Source organism: Myxocyprinus asiaticus, chromosome 16, assembly GCF_019703515.2.
Source record: "Myxocyprinus asiaticus isolate MX2 ecotype Aquarium Trade chromosome 16, UBuf_Myxa_2, whole genome shotgun sequence".
NCBI classification, from domain to species: domain Eukaryota; kingdom Metazoa; phylum Chordata; class Actinopteri; order Cypriniformes; family Catostomidae; genus Myxocyprinus; species Myxocyprinus asiaticus.
Genome location: NC_059359.1, coordinates 2,561,785 through 2,576,708, shown reverse-complemented (window position 1 = coordinate 2,576,708; position 14,924 = coordinate 2,561,785). Strand labels below are relative to the sequence as shown.

At 39.2% G+C, this 14,924-nt stretch overlaps 1 protein-coding gene across 5 annotated transcripts in view; it reads right to left on the bottom strand.

Annotated features, from left to right (window-relative positions):
* The window catches only part of LOC127453594 (E3 ubiquitin-protein ligase UBR5-like), an 82,707-nt gene that overhangs the window by 36,179 nt on the left and 31,604 nt on the right, over positions 1–14,924 (bottom strand). For 4 of the 5 annotated variants that reach the window (XM_051720065.1, XM_051720066.1, XM_051720067.1 and 1 more), the window contains exons 10-27: positions 13,083–13,202; positions 12,886–12,996; positions 11,542–11,696; positions 11,339–11,456; positions 10,864–11,048; positions 10,673–10,782; positions 9,406–9,447; positions 6,891–7,003; positions 6,512–6,655; positions 6,259–6,370; positions 6,020–6,174; positions 5,714–5,911; positions 3,409–3,619; positions 3,056–3,182; positions 1,712–1,863; positions 1,515–1,610; positions 1,281–1,404; positions 1,080–1,177 (exon numbers count right to left, since the gene is read on the bottom strand). In XM_051720065.1, coding sequence (XP_051576025.1) covers positions 1,080–1,177; positions 1,281–1,404; positions 1,515–1,610; positions 1,712–1,863; positions 3,056–3,182; positions 3,409–3,619; positions 5,714–5,911; positions 6,020–6,174; positions 6,259–6,370; positions 6,512–6,655; positions 6,891–7,003; positions 9,406–9,447; positions 10,673–10,782; positions 10,864–11,048; positions 11,339–11,456; positions 11,542–11,696; positions 12,886–12,996; positions 13,083–13,202 — 2,371 coding nt within the window. The remainder of the gene's footprint in view (positions 1–1,079; positions 1,178–1,280; positions 1,405–1,514; positions 1,611–1,711; positions 1,864–3,055; positions 3,183–3,408; positions 3,620–5,713; positions 5,912–6,019; positions 6,175–6,258; positions 6,371–6,511; positions 6,656–6,890; positions 7,004–9,405; positions 9,448–10,672; positions 10,783–10,863; positions 11,049–11,338; positions 11,457–11,541; positions 11,697–12,885; positions 12,997–13,082; positions 13,203–14,924) is intronic. The other variant, XM_051720068.1, reaches the window with a different exon arrangement.

Below are 14,924 nucleotides of genomic sequence, written 5' to 3'. Positions count from 1 at the left end.
CCTCCAAGATGTCACCCAAACACCCTGCTGCGGGGCTCTACAGCCGGAAACAAAGTGTGTGTTGCTCGCTGTACTACCTGCATCCGAAACAGTATCTACCAGCTTCTCTTACTCACTGACCTCCACTAGCGTTCGGATGCGTGTCTCTAACTCATTAACCTTCTCCGTCAGCCTGACTAATTCCTTACATTTATCACATTTAAATCCCTCACTGCTGACGGAAGAAGCTATAGTAAACATGTGGCATGCAATGCAGGAAGAAATAACATGAGCGGATGCCATGACTTACCGCAATTGTTTGTTATGGTTGTTCTAGAGCGGCGAGGGTTTGAGATCGATGTGGTTCGATGGGGTTCCTGATCAGCAGAGGTTTGAGACTGATGCAATAATCCTTGTAAAACACAGTGGAGAAAACTAACCCACGCAGTCAAGACGCGACGTAGACAAGCAAAGAAAAAAGAAAGAGAAATCGGGTGCGCGCTGTAAAATACACGCTGTTGAAACAGTAGAAAAGTGGAAAAAAACAAAGCATGCGGTAAAATGGCAAAGAATAACACGATGAACGTATAAGAATAATAAGCAGCACTAAGCAGGCTAGCAAGCTACAGATACAGCCTCGTGTAGTGTGCCGGCAGCAGTTGGGCTATAACAACTCAGGGGTGAGTAAACAATGACTGAATTTAATTTTTGGGTGAACTATTCCTTTAAGAAAACCGGCTGTTCTGTAAAGAGCGTCTGTAAATGAGGGCATGTTAACAAGAGAGGACTCGAATGGCTTTACCAATTCGTTGCAAATACGAGTGATTTCCTCTCATTGTAGTAGAGGGTTGTGCACAGAGTAAAAGATCGTTCTTGGGAGTTAAGAAACGATATCGAGATTGCATCAATCTACATTTGAACATCGGAAATTTATATTTTTACCCAGTCTTAATTATAAAGTACTTTATAGTTTAATAAAAATAAAAAAATTTCTTCATGACGTTAACATCTATTTGTTAACTCTGTATCAAAAGCAGTCAGAATTTTTGTTTTTCCATGACCATTTTCCACCCCCTCCCTGACTGCATCTATGTGCTTACCTTTGGCTATTTTTTGGGCTGCTTCTAGAACAGTAATGGCTGCTGGGTACGCTCTCCCACTCACTGCCAACATGAATGAAGTCATTCCACGAGCATCCCTTTCACACAACAGGAAAATAAACACTCAAACACAGCCAGAAAAGAGCAGCACACTGCTAAAACACGGTCAGCTGTCAATGCCACCGTGCGAGTAACACATACTTGGCAGAGAGCAGCTCTCTTAAATGAGGTCGCAGAACGACACTGTCACACATGAGCTTCAGTATGAGGTGAGCGTTAGCCTTCCGATCTTTAGATTCCACCACTGACTGTTCAGACGAAGGTCCTTTAGACGAAACACAAGACAAGAAAATTAGAAACATCTACAGTAAAATCTGGGTGATGAAGCAAAACCAGTTTGACGTAGCGAATCCTTTGGGAGGCCAGTTCACGTACCCGGTATGGTAGAAGTACTGGGTCCCTGGCTGGTGCCTGTGGAAGCAGTGGTGAGGGAGCCCACTGCAGGGGCCAAGATGAAATCAATGTCACCATCTAGCAGAGAAGATGGTTGAGTAAGACATCCGGCTATGGCATGCATGCCACACATCTATTCATTATTCTACTGGCTTCGACCCAAGAGCTGTTGACCTTACCAGGATCCATTGGTGGAGGGTCTGGTACCCAGCTGGGAGGGGCAATAGGGGGTGAAACAGGGTCTTGGTGATCGCTGGAGGAGGGGCCAGATTCGTGGCGCCCCAAACCTGCAGCACGGAGCGAACGCCTCATCATCTCTCTCAAACGCAAGCTGCAGAAAAGAGATTAAGAACATACAAATAAAACATGCCATAAGGAGAATTCAATCAATCATTCTGAGGGATGAATAACTGCATTTCGAATCATTTAATTGAAAAGGACAGTTTGAACTGAATCAATCACTACTGAATTTTAAATTGGAGACATGATTAAAACATCTGTCTCAACATGCTCACACTCGTGAGTCGCAAGATGAGGAAGGATCGTAAAACGAATCTTATGACCCACTCTGTAGGAAACAATGGAAATGTGCTTTAAATTGTGACATTTATAATGTTGCTTCATTTTATATCAGCAGCAAAAGGAACACTTTCAAGTCATTTTAATAAGAATAATTGCGAAAATATTACCGAATAATTTGGGCAAAGCAGCTTCAGAAAGGGTGACTTTAGCTGAAAGGTTAGTTTACATCCCTGTTAGTCTTTCCTTACTATGTCAGGCACAGACATGGGAAAAAAAAAAAAAAAAAAAAAAAAAAATCCCAGATGCAGTTTATTGTTCAACCAAAATTCCAATAATACCCAGTTTTTTTTTTTTTTTTTTTACGATTTGGTGCATAACGTGGACTTTAAACTATAAACAATGCCAAAATACACCAGGGACTCTTATTTTGAAATAACGGAGACTTGGATCCATTACAGGGTCTCTCTAGTTAATTAGGCTATTCAACAACTTAGGCTTTTTATAGCCTATATATATATATATATATTTTCACCAGATTAAGGTTGCATGTTAATATTATATATAAACAATATATATTATCAGATGAGGTTTAATGAGGTATAGTTTATTACTATTTACAAGATATTAAGTTGGAGACAACGTATGTGCTGACAGGGCATGTTAGAACACCTGATTACCTAATAAAAATAACAAATATTAATTGAAGTGAGGTTAAAATTATGGATCATTGTCAATGATGAAAGATTTAGAAACAGCAATGGCCACAAAAAAAAAAAAAAAAAAAAAAAAATTGATATCGGTTTTTACCAATAAATAGGCGCCGATAGTTGCTTTTTGAAACTATTAGTTATCTGCAAAAATCAATGTCTATAATTGCCGATAACCAACAGTTCCAAAAAGCAACTATCGCCGCAGATTTATCGGTAAAACAAATATATCGGTCTACCTCTAATCAGATATAATCGCCAAAGTGAGCCAACTTCCAGCTTTTGAATACTAACCCACGGCTGCTGGACGATCCTGTGCGGTTGCCAGAGCTGTTGCTGGATACCACTGAAATTGCATTAGCAATGGCCTCCACTGCAGACAACCGCTCAGCAAATGTGTTCCTTTCAGACCGCTCTGCTTCTGAAACACATCAACTGATTGAAGTCATATCACATTGAGCTTTATAAACATTTAATACTGGCTCGGTCCTAAAACCTACTGAGCTGCCTTGCAGTCTGCAGTCTACATCACAAGATTTAGGAACAGAGCCATCAACATAATGAGCTCCAACCATCAACAGGGAATCAAGCTCCAAGCAATAGTGACTGCTCATATCTAAAAATAAACACAATCAGTGCATGTTCACCTTCTTCTTCCTTGGTTTCCTTGTTGCTGACGGGGAAGCAGACAGAGACACACGCATGGAGGATGTTACGGTTGCCGTCACAGCGGTGTCCCAGCAGAGTGTCCAGTGCGTGAGGGTTCTGCTCCAGCAGCATGGCCTGCTCCAAACTCATCAGATACTGCCTGCACGCCTCGTAATCACAGCGCAGAACATGCTGCATCAGCGTCTGCTTCTGAAACGTAACACCAAACACAATCCATCAACTATTTGTTCAGTATTTGTTCTTTTAGATTACAAATCAAACTACAAATCTCAACAGCTGCCTACCACTCTAGTGAAACTATTGATCTTGCTAGGGTGTTCTGGGTAATCTTAGCATTTGCTAAGCTAAGGATGTCACCATTATGAAATTTGTCTGACACTGAATTGTCATACAGATTGTCATACTTCTTAAGGTTTATCCATGCTTAATACACATACATCTTTAGTCATTTACGCATATTTAACTTGGAATCATATATTAAAATATATATATATATATATACACACACACACACAAATACTTCAGATAGGTCTCTTAAGCCTAGTGTATACTACATGACTCAAGCTCGTTTCCTTTGATGTTTAAGTTGGCGACTGGTCTGCAACGAGAAGTCTAGGATCTCACGTCGAACGGTCTTGTTGTGTGCGCAGTCCTGCAACAGGCCAAGACAAGTCCAAGACGCTACGACAGCTTTCAAAACAGCTTGATATGATGTCTTGTCAACAGGTGTGCACACTGTCCCGACGAGCAAAAGATCGACAAAGAGCCACAGCCAATGAAATTTAGAGAAAGCGCAAGAGGGCAAGGTACTACGAAGCAGAAGACAAAAAAATAATTAGAAAATAAAATGAAACTTCACCCACATTTCCCTACTCGCTGTCTTCATTATTCCAAATGTTATTTTTTTCCTTTGCAAATACACGTAAAAACAGGCACGAGCCATTCTTTCAAGTCTGTTAAGAGGAGAGCAAGGTATTGGGTAGCAGGAGACAAAAAAAATAAAATAACTCACCCACATCTCCCTACTCAGTTTTTTTTATTTTCTTCCTTTGAAATGGTGCCAATAAGCGCAATATCAGGCGAGAGCCGTTCTTTTATGTTTGTTGACATGTTAAGAATAAACTGTGTGTGTTTGTGAATTAATTTTAAGATTTGGGGTAATTTGTTTGAAACGGGATGATGCTAAATGCAGCTGTAACGTCAGTTTTTGTGCCGGTTCCGTGCGGATTTAAAGGGAAATAAGTGTACGACTGGAACATTTAAAAAAGCGAGTGCATGAACATGTACAATAGGAACACGGATATGAGCTGCATGCACAATAGAAACTCAATTACAGGTACTGCTCTAAAATAAAATAAAAATCTGCTCTAAACGTTATGTTTGCGTATAATTAAGAGAAACTGTGCGCCGGTTTTTAGTGCTTTTCTTTCTCGTCTTTTACTTATTTGCACTTTATTATCATGCAGTAATACACAGACGTAATGGCTGATGCATATCCACATGAAATCAAGAGACTCTCACCTCGAAATCCAAACACAAATGGTCAAAAGAGACAACCAGGTGTAGCGGTGATGTCTCGCTTGTACATTTGTGATCAAATCACCCAAAACTCATCTTTTAATAACAGTGCACACATGGCCTCAGTCAGGGACAAATGGTCATGTAGTTGATCCACTACAGTCCTGTAGGACAGTGGTTCTCAACATTTCTGACTCCAAGGCCCTCCACTGTCCAAAACAACATTTGAAGGTCCCCTCGCCTAAAACTAGACGTGTCATTTTTGATTCTAGAAGTTTCAAAAAGAGTCTGTTTATTATTTGTCAGCATGCATCTTAAAGTATTTTAGCATTTTAATTAAGTTAAATTATTTTAATTATTTCTTGTTTTAAATTAAGTCAACTTGAGGCTCCTTTGGAAGTGTGCTGATGCCCCCTAGTGGGTCCCGGCCCCCTGGTTGAGAACCACTGATGTTGTGTTCGCACCAGCACGACAAAAAACAGGACTGCGAGTCACAGTGCATCGACTGAAAGTCATGTAGTGCAAGCTTGGCTTTACCAGTAATTGGAACCCAGCCAACTTGAACAATATATTTTATCATACTATATTATATTAAACGGAGCACTTTGCGTTCATTTGCAAATTCATCACTTAAGATTTTGCAGGAGTTTGGCATGAACCATTGCAGATGGTGTGCACATTAGTCAGATAGTCAAACATACTGAAACACACTTTTTTTTTTTTAAAACACTAATCAAAGTCTGTACAAAAACTGTTGCTGCATACCTCTACAGCCATGATGATAACGGCTGCCTTCTTTTTGATTGTGGAGTTACTGGGGAGGTTGACGAGAGAGTGAACTCCCATTCCCAGACTGGCGATGGGCGGCAGGTCTAGCCAATCAGGGTCACGTATTCCACCCATACAGTCTTTAGCCATGGGATAAATGGTGCCATTACCGTCCCTCAAAATGATGGGACTCTCCTGCGGAACACACACAAAGACTTCAGAGGAATATTTTCCCCCCTTATTGTACAATGAGATGTTCTGAGTGTTTGTGAAACATAGTATCAGGCTTTATGATGGTCTCACCTGGCCAGCAGTGAAAATGGCCACATGACTTTCACTCTGACCAAGAAAGGCCAGATTACTGGTGGGGAAATGATTCTCCTGCTCAGCTTTACCAGTGGCCAAGTCAAAGATACAGTACCTTACCCAGCTTCCCGTTTTCAAAACGGCATGAACTCCTGCAGTATGAAAAACATCAAAAGACTCAGGCAGGTGCACAGGGCAAATTCACAAAGTCTTATTTACATTGAAAATACAGTCACCTTTGGAGTCAACATTCACAGCTAAAATTTCAGCTTTTTCTGGGATACAAAGTTTTTTAGGTGTGCGCTGAAAACAGTCCGGAACTTTTGGCGTTCCACCAGTTTTAACAACCTGATCAAAAGAAAAGAAAAATGTCTCTCAGCCGACAAGACTGCATTACAACATAGTTGACGCTACGAATCACCATCTGAGTGGGTTGTAAAACGATAGTTTATATTTTTAAAGAATGCATAGAAGAGTGTGTGCATGTACCTGTAGCTCATCTATTCTGAGGAGTCGACAGTCTTGCAGCAGTGAAGAGGGGTCTGAGTCAGAGGGAGCAGCGCTCTGGCTGTTCACGCTGCTAGACGTCCCTGGAAACTTCACCGCAACATATGCACCATCCACTTTCAGCACCTTGAGTTCAAAAGAGAGAACTGTTGCAAATAAGGTGTCAAAACATTAAAGCTTATATAACGTTAAAATAAACTCAACTATACAAGACTCTGTTCCAAACCAGAGTTGCTGCATATGAAAAGCATTTCAAATCGTCACTTATAAGGATACAAACACAAACGGTGTAAAGAAATAATACGTTTGTAGTTTTGGTCTCCACTGGATGAAGCTAGCCGACATTTGCATCTGTACCCACCTTTCCCACAGGGACGTTTTTAACGTCCTCAACAAAGACGACCTCTCTCAGAGGCCACTGCTCCTCGTTTACTTTCTCCTCTTCCTTTGGCGCAGGTGTTGAGCGTCTTCTCTCTGTGGCACAGCAGAAGCCAAAAGTGAACTTTTCTACTATTTTTTCTGATTTGATATTACATATCTCAGGGTGTAAATAAGGTGGCTCTTTAAGGTGCATTTGTTTTGTTCCCTATTATGTCAATTTTGTGTTGATACACCAAAGCAATCAAACATTATAGCATTACAAAAGTAATTTATCCCAGTGTCCAAAAGCCTCTCCAAACAAATAAAACATAATAACTGTACATAAGAACTAATTATACATGCAAACACACCAATGACTAAATGTTTGCATAGCATGCAGACATGATTTTAGTAATGAGATTTCACAGAATGAGTTTCATTCTGTGCCATTTGAGTCATCATTGAGTCTGTGTCATGTATTTGGCGCCATCACCTGGCGGCCATATGTTATTATAATTAAATTAAATTAAATGCGGAGGACTATCACCACTGGTTGGAGCAATTTGAACTGAGCCCGATGGGTTTAGCTTTAAATGACGCTGCAAAAATTTGATGACATCATCTGATACAGGAAAGTATGTGATATTCTATGTTGTTTATTTTCCGCGAAGTTGTAAATGAAAACGCAGCATAGAAGCAACACCTGTTCACACAAAACATGTATGTTCAAAGGCATATACTTAGCTATTGTTATATTTTTGTCTGTAAATAGGGGTGTAACGGTATGAAATGTCACGGTACGATAACCTTCACAAAAACTATTGTGGTATTACAGTATCACGGTATTAAAGTGACTTGCTAAAAATATTAGCAGTTTAATATTTATTTATGAGGTACCATATTTTCCGGAAATAAACTCACACTTGAATATAAGTCGCACCTAGTCAAAATCATGTTGTTCAGAGAAAAACAAAAAGATAAGTCACATCTCTGTATAAGTCGCACTGACAGAGATTGTATTGGGCAGGCACTCGGACCGGGGGGCAGCTGCCCAAATCCTGACTTCCCTTCATCTGCTCAAAAGTCAGAAGCGCTCAGTTAAATTAAATTACCTCAGCAAATACACATCTCTATGCTTTGTAATTCTATGCTGTATACAAATAAACAGCTTTCAGTCTGAGAATAAAACAGTATGTCTGTTGTATTCTATTCATTAATTAACGTTAGAGACTCTCTATCTGTGGATATTTCTGATATTTAAACCCTCTATGCTGTGCATTAATTATCTGGTTTACTGAATGGTTTTACTATGATTGTGATGAAACGTAGAGTTTGTTATGATGGACAGAATGTTTAAACTGGTTGCATAAAGTACTTTTAATATTCTGAATTGGCCACTTCAAAACACTTCTACCATCTCTACGACTGATGTTTTCTTAAAGCATATGTGCTTTGGCGTGCATAAGTTTGAACGGCCGTGCAGTTCACTAGTGTGGCTTTTAAAATGAAGTGACGGTTGAGTGAAACAGAAGGTTGCCGCAAGTTAGAGATTTATTTCATCAAGTTTATATGATGCTATGTAAATGTGCCCAATTCTCTCTTATTTAACTAATATATATACACAATGGAAACTTTCATTCTTTGTATTTTAGGGGGAAAAAATCAAAGTAATTCCAAGAATGCAATACCGTGAATTATAAGTGTCAATGGTTTGATAATCGTCTCTTTTTAAAACAGTGGAGACACCATTACATTCCTATCTACGAGTAAAACAAATAGGGATGCTGTGAGAGCTTTCCAACATCACATGACAAGTGGCTATTTGATGAGTTTGATGTTTTTACCAATTACGATAATATGTACAGTGCAAAATGTTTAAAAAAAAATTATCAAAATGGAACACTTCTGATTTGTCTGCAAATGTCAAAGAACTTGTTCAGTTTTGGTCAATGCCTACATGCGGGAATTTATTTATTTATAATTTGATGCCATAGCAGCAGCAATGGCTATATTCATGGCACAAACAACAGTATTTCAGTTTAAACATTGTTTACAATAATTTAACAATTTAGTCTTAAAAACAATCAATATACAAAAATATACATAACACTAATAACAATAGTAACAATAACAATTATATAGAATCTTTCAGTTTAATATATGATAGAAATTCTACAATTATTCCAGGAGAAACCTTTTAAAAAAATGTCCATTAATATATTTTCTGAATGAAAACGTTGTCTAATATCATTTAGAAATGGACATTCTATTAAACTATGCTTTAAACTCAAGAAATTCTTACATAAATCACAAACAGGTTTCTCTTCCCCTTTCAATAAGTATGAATGAATGAGTTTTGAGTGACCGATTCAACATCTCGTATATACGACCTGGTCAAATCTATTTTCAAAATAATAACAAACTCCTTGATTTAGTTCTGGGTTCACCTCATGTAGTTTGTTATATATGCATTCACATGCATTGGGAAGCAGAGCTTCTAAGCTTTAGAATGATACCTATTTTGTGTTGGTTTAGATTGTAGTTTTTTTCTCGTGGACCTGAAAAAAAAAAAAATACAATAAAAATTTCAAATGTTAATAACTAGTCTTGACCAACACAAAATAGGTATCGCTCATGTCACAGACTCAATGATGACTCAAATGACACAGAATGAAACTCATTCTGTGAAATCTCATTACTAAAATCATGTCTGCATGCTATACAAACCTTTAGTCATTGTTGTGTATGCATGTGTAATTAGTTATGTATAATTATTATATTTTATTTGTTTGGAGAGGCTTTTGGACACTTTGATAAATTATTTTTGTAATGCTATAACTTTTTTGATTGCTTTGTTACAGTTGACATGATTGGGAGCAAAAAAACAAAAACAAAGTAGTTTTTCTGAGCCACCTTATTTACATAGATTTATAATGTCAAATAAAAAAAACAGGCAAAATGTTAATTTTTGGCTCAAGATATTTGATTTTTTAGTAGCTTCATAGGCTGAGAGTCTCATAATCTATCAATCTATATCATTAAAATGTTTTCTTTACAATGATACTAAACATTTGACCCTCTTTTTTTTTTTTTGGTCGAGTTATAAGCCTTTAATTATGGGTATGCCACTGAAACAGTAAATCTTTAAAAACACCCTCAGAGCTTAAAGGGTTAAATCATGTTATAAAGCTTGCACTCAAAAATTGGAATTTCAAGCTTATGGAATTGTTTTAAGCCAAACGCAACTAGAAAACTGGATATTCATTATAGAAACTGACCAACTTTAGGATTCTATTAATCACATTTTTAAAATTCCCTAATATTTCCACGTTTTCCATGACCGTGGGAATCCTGTAACTATTTTAAGCCAACGTGTTTGTTTGTGCGAGGTTGTTTTATTTTTAATCCTGATTAATGTGTGCAGGGGAAATGTGTTTTGTTCAAAAGAAAGTTTTAGTACTTTGCTACATGCACTTTGTTTAACAAAGCTGCATCATAATAACTACTTGCACAATAACTAGCAGGGTGACTGTGAGGAACATGCAAAAAAAAAACAAATGAAAACACCATGTTAGGCAATGCTTAATTAAAACTGATTATGTGGACGTTTTCTCAGCCTGCCTGAGCCCTGATGTGTTTTGTGAGTAAATTACAGAAGTCTAACTAAAATGTAGGCCACTTACAATGTATGTGAGAAATTACAATATAACAGGGTAGTTTTTAGACCAGTATCCAGTCTGTAGAAGAGCAGAGCAGCTGGGGATAGCAGTAAAACATACGTACTGTAGGGCAGAGAAGCACTGCTGGCGATTGAAGACGTGTCACTGCATGTGGATGCTGGTGAGGGCGGAGGGCCCATTTCTGTCTTCACCAGCTCCGGTTTACTCTCAGTCCTAAAAAACAAGAACATCCATCAGTACGATGCAGAATGATCTCTACACATAGGTTTAGCTATAGAACACAAGAGGACTTGCTTGATCTCCTGCGTCTTTGTGCTCTTCTCCATGTTCTTGAGGCTCTCTGGCGAGCGGAGCTGGAACCGGCAGCTGTCGTTCATGTTCCACACGGACTCGAGCAGAACGCCGACTTTAGGGATTCCAGCATTGACAGAGAAGGCCACGGCACCAGCGTGATATAGAGGGTTATTCCTCAGGCACACCTGAAGGCAGAGACAAAACCACTGTAATCCCCTATTAAGGCAAGACCACCACCATGTTTGATGTTTTCGCTCTCATGACCTTGGCAGTGACCAATAAGCAGCTTCTCCCACTGAAGAAGTGATAAGACACTGTTCTGCTTAGATCTGATCTAAACCTTTTCCCCAGCAAATATCACAAAGGCTGATTGTTATCCATGGTGATGGTGAATGTCCACAGGGCTGTTTCTCAGCTAAACAGAGAGCTCAATGAGAGAGTAAAAAGCAGTCGTGCACACTAGCATGCTCCTCACCTGAGTTCCTACTGTGATGTTGGGTATAGAGGAGATGCCTGCACTTGACTTTGGCTTTTTGTTCTTGGCTCTTGCCTTTTCAAGCATCTTTTTCCGCTGACTAAAAGGCACAACACCCCTGGAAAAACAGAAACTCAGAAGTCACACAAGCATAACAGGACAAACTATGATATAAATAAGCAGTCGCAATTCTGCAGGCTCACCACCAGTAAAGGCTGCTCTCCAGCTGAACACAGGTATACAGAGCACAGCAGTGTAGAGAGACGATGCGCTCGCCCTGAAGCTCTGGGAACGTTTGTGCTCCATGTTCGAGTTTAGCGGCCACAGTGCTCAGAGTTTCATCCACCCATGTTGCCACCTAAACACACAAACATGGACCATTTGGTTAATGGACATTTGAGGACACTTAACGATAGCGTAATGGGTGAGAAGGTTGACTGTAGAAGTCTGAGCAGAACAGATTTTTCTGGGTTATTAACTCATTTCAGCATTCTAACAATTTTATTTTTACCAGAGGTCACAAAAATATTACGTTTACTTTTCAAACTCCTAATTTATTCATTGGCTACTATAAGGGGCTGTTCACAATGAACCCATTTTCTTTGTTTTACTATGAACATATTTACTAAAAAGCGTGTCAAGTTAAAAGAAGTTCACCCAAAAAGGAAAATTCTCTCATCATTTACTCACCCTCATGCAGTCTGCATGACTGACTTGCTTTTGTAGAACACAAACAAATACAATGCAAGTGAATGGTAACCAGATCTTTGAAGCTCCAAAAAGTACATAAATGCAGCACCAAAGTAATCCACAGGACTCTAGTGGTTTAACCAATGTCTTCTAAAGTGATCTAAACGGTTTTGGGTGAGAACAGACCATAATAAAACTACTTTTCACTGTATATCTTGCTATTGGAGCCTCTAGGCACTAACATGATTTCAAGCTCGTTTTCACTTCCTAGTGCCTGACGCATGCGCAGAGTGCTAGAAAGTGTAATTGAGCTTGAAATCATGATCGCCAAGGAGACAGCTAATGTCATGATTTATAGTGAAAAACGAGCTGCATTTTGGTCTGTTCTCACCCAAAACTGACTGGATCGCTTCAGAAGACATTGATTTAACCACTGGAGTCTTATGGATTACTTTTATGCTGCCTTTGAGCTTTTTGGAGCTTCAAAGTTTTGGTCACCATTTACTTACCTACAGAGCTGAAATATTCTTCTAAAAATCTTTGTTTGTGTCTGCAGAAGAAAGAAAGTCATACACATCTGGGATGGCATGAAGGCGAATAAATGATGCGAGAATTTCCATTTTGCATGAACTATCCCTTTAAAAACATGTCTTGAGACACCTGCACTTTGTTCCAATCATTGTGCCATGTCTAGCTTCTTTCTTTCTTTTTTGTTTTTTTTTTTTAAAGCAAGAAGGCGCTGACAACTCTTAGGAATACCACCCCCTCCAACACCTCCATTTTTGTCCCACGTCACAATTATAATCATGTCCCACAGGAATGCAGACGACTTCTTCACTATGCAGCTATTATCTCACCTTGTTACTCTCTGTGGCAACTGTGGCTCTGATACTGTTGGCAGACAGGTGAGTGATCTTCTCACTGGTCAGACCCAGGAAAGGGACACGAGGGTGATGTATAGAAGGATTCTGTGAAACAGGAATAGATTTAAGACCATCAAATCCAACCGTTTCAAGAATTTAGTCATCTGTCTGCTACATATTGAGAATCTTACTTGTGCGTTTCTATAAGGTTCGGGCTCACTCCACTTCCACTGATAGAGTTCTCCTTTAGTGCTGACAGCAATCAGCTCAGAGTATAAAGCCCCAATACTCACAAACTTCGTTACATAGTCCTAAAAGAATCGAAGAACATGGAATAAACAACTTTGCAACCAATAAAATGAAAGAGATAACTAAATTAAGCCTAAAGGAGACTAAAAGGCTAAGGTGTTCAAACAAATTGGCCACCACATTTAAGAGTCAACAACAAATAAGGATATCCAAAATGACCAAAAAAAGATATTTTATCAAATCTAAATTTGTTCATTTAACATTTATAAAATGCCACTTATTACAAGTACAACATATCTCAATGTGCATCTTTAACTACACATTCTCACAGTAACAGTTCTTGGTTCATGCATGATGAAACTGATGTTCAATTGTAGTGTGCTCCCTTAAAACGCACTTCGCTTTCCAACAAAAGTGAATAACTGTGTCCGTAAACAGCAGTCCATATGACTCGTGCTACAGTGCTGTGATTCTGTCCTGATTTCTTCTATTTTTGTGTATTTTGCATACTAAATTGTTTTAGATCTTCAAACGAGATACAACACAAAGGCAACCTGAGTAAACATATATCAAAACTATTTTTTATTGAAGCAAAAAAGTAATCCAACACCTATATCACCCATGTGAAAAACTAACTGCCCCTTTAAACTCAATAGCTGGTTGTACCACCTTTAGCAGCAACAACAAAAAAATGCTTCCGATAACTGGAGATCAGTCTTTCACAACGCTGTGGGGGAATTTTGGCCCACTCTTCTTTGCAGAACCACTTTAGTTCAGCCACATTGGAGGGTTTTCGAGCATGAACTTCCCATTTAAGGTCCCCCCACAGCATCTCAATCAGGTTCAAGTCAGGACTTTGATTAGGCCACTCCAAAACTTAAATTTAGCTTCTTTTGAGTCATTCAGAGGTGGACACACTCCTATACTTTGGATCATTATCTTGCATAATCCAGTTGCGCTTGCGAGTGATGACCGGACGTTCTCCTTTAGGATTTTCTGGTAGAGAGCAGAAATCATGTTTCTCTGAATAGCAAGTCGCCCTGAAGCAACAAAGCATCCTCACACCATCACACTACCACCACCATGCTTGACCGTAGGTATGATGTTCTTTTTGTGGAACTCTGTGTTTGATTTACACCAGATGTAACGGGACACCTGTCTTCCAAACAGTTCCACTTTCAACTCATCAGTCCACAGAACATTCTCCCAAAAGCTTTGAGGATCATCAAGGTGTGTTTTGGCAACATTCAGACGAGCTTTAATGTTCATCTGGGTTAGCAGTGGTTTTCGCCTCAACACTCTTCCATGGATGGCGTTTTAGGCCAGTGTCTTTCTGATAGTGGAGTCATGAACAGTGACCTTTATTGATGCGAGAGACGCCTGCAGTTCCTTGGATGCTGTCCTTTGCTTTTTTGGGACTTCTTGGATGAGTCGTCACTGTGCTCTTGGAGGAATTTTGGAGGTCGGCCACTTCTGCGAAGGTTCACTACTGTGCCAAGTGTTCTCCATTTAGAGATAATGGCTCTCACTGTGGTTCTTTGGAGTCTCAGAGCCTTTGAAATAACTTTGTAACCCTTCCCAGCTAGACACCTTTTTCCTCATCATTTCTAGAATTTCTTTGGACCTTGGCATAGTGTGCTACTGGGTGAGACCTTTTAGCCAACTTCATGCAGCTGAAAAAGTATAACTTAGGTGTTGATTTGATTGAACAGGGCTGGCAGTAATCAGGTCTGGGTGTGTCTAGTCCAGCTGAACCCTATTATGAATGCAGTTTCATAGATTAG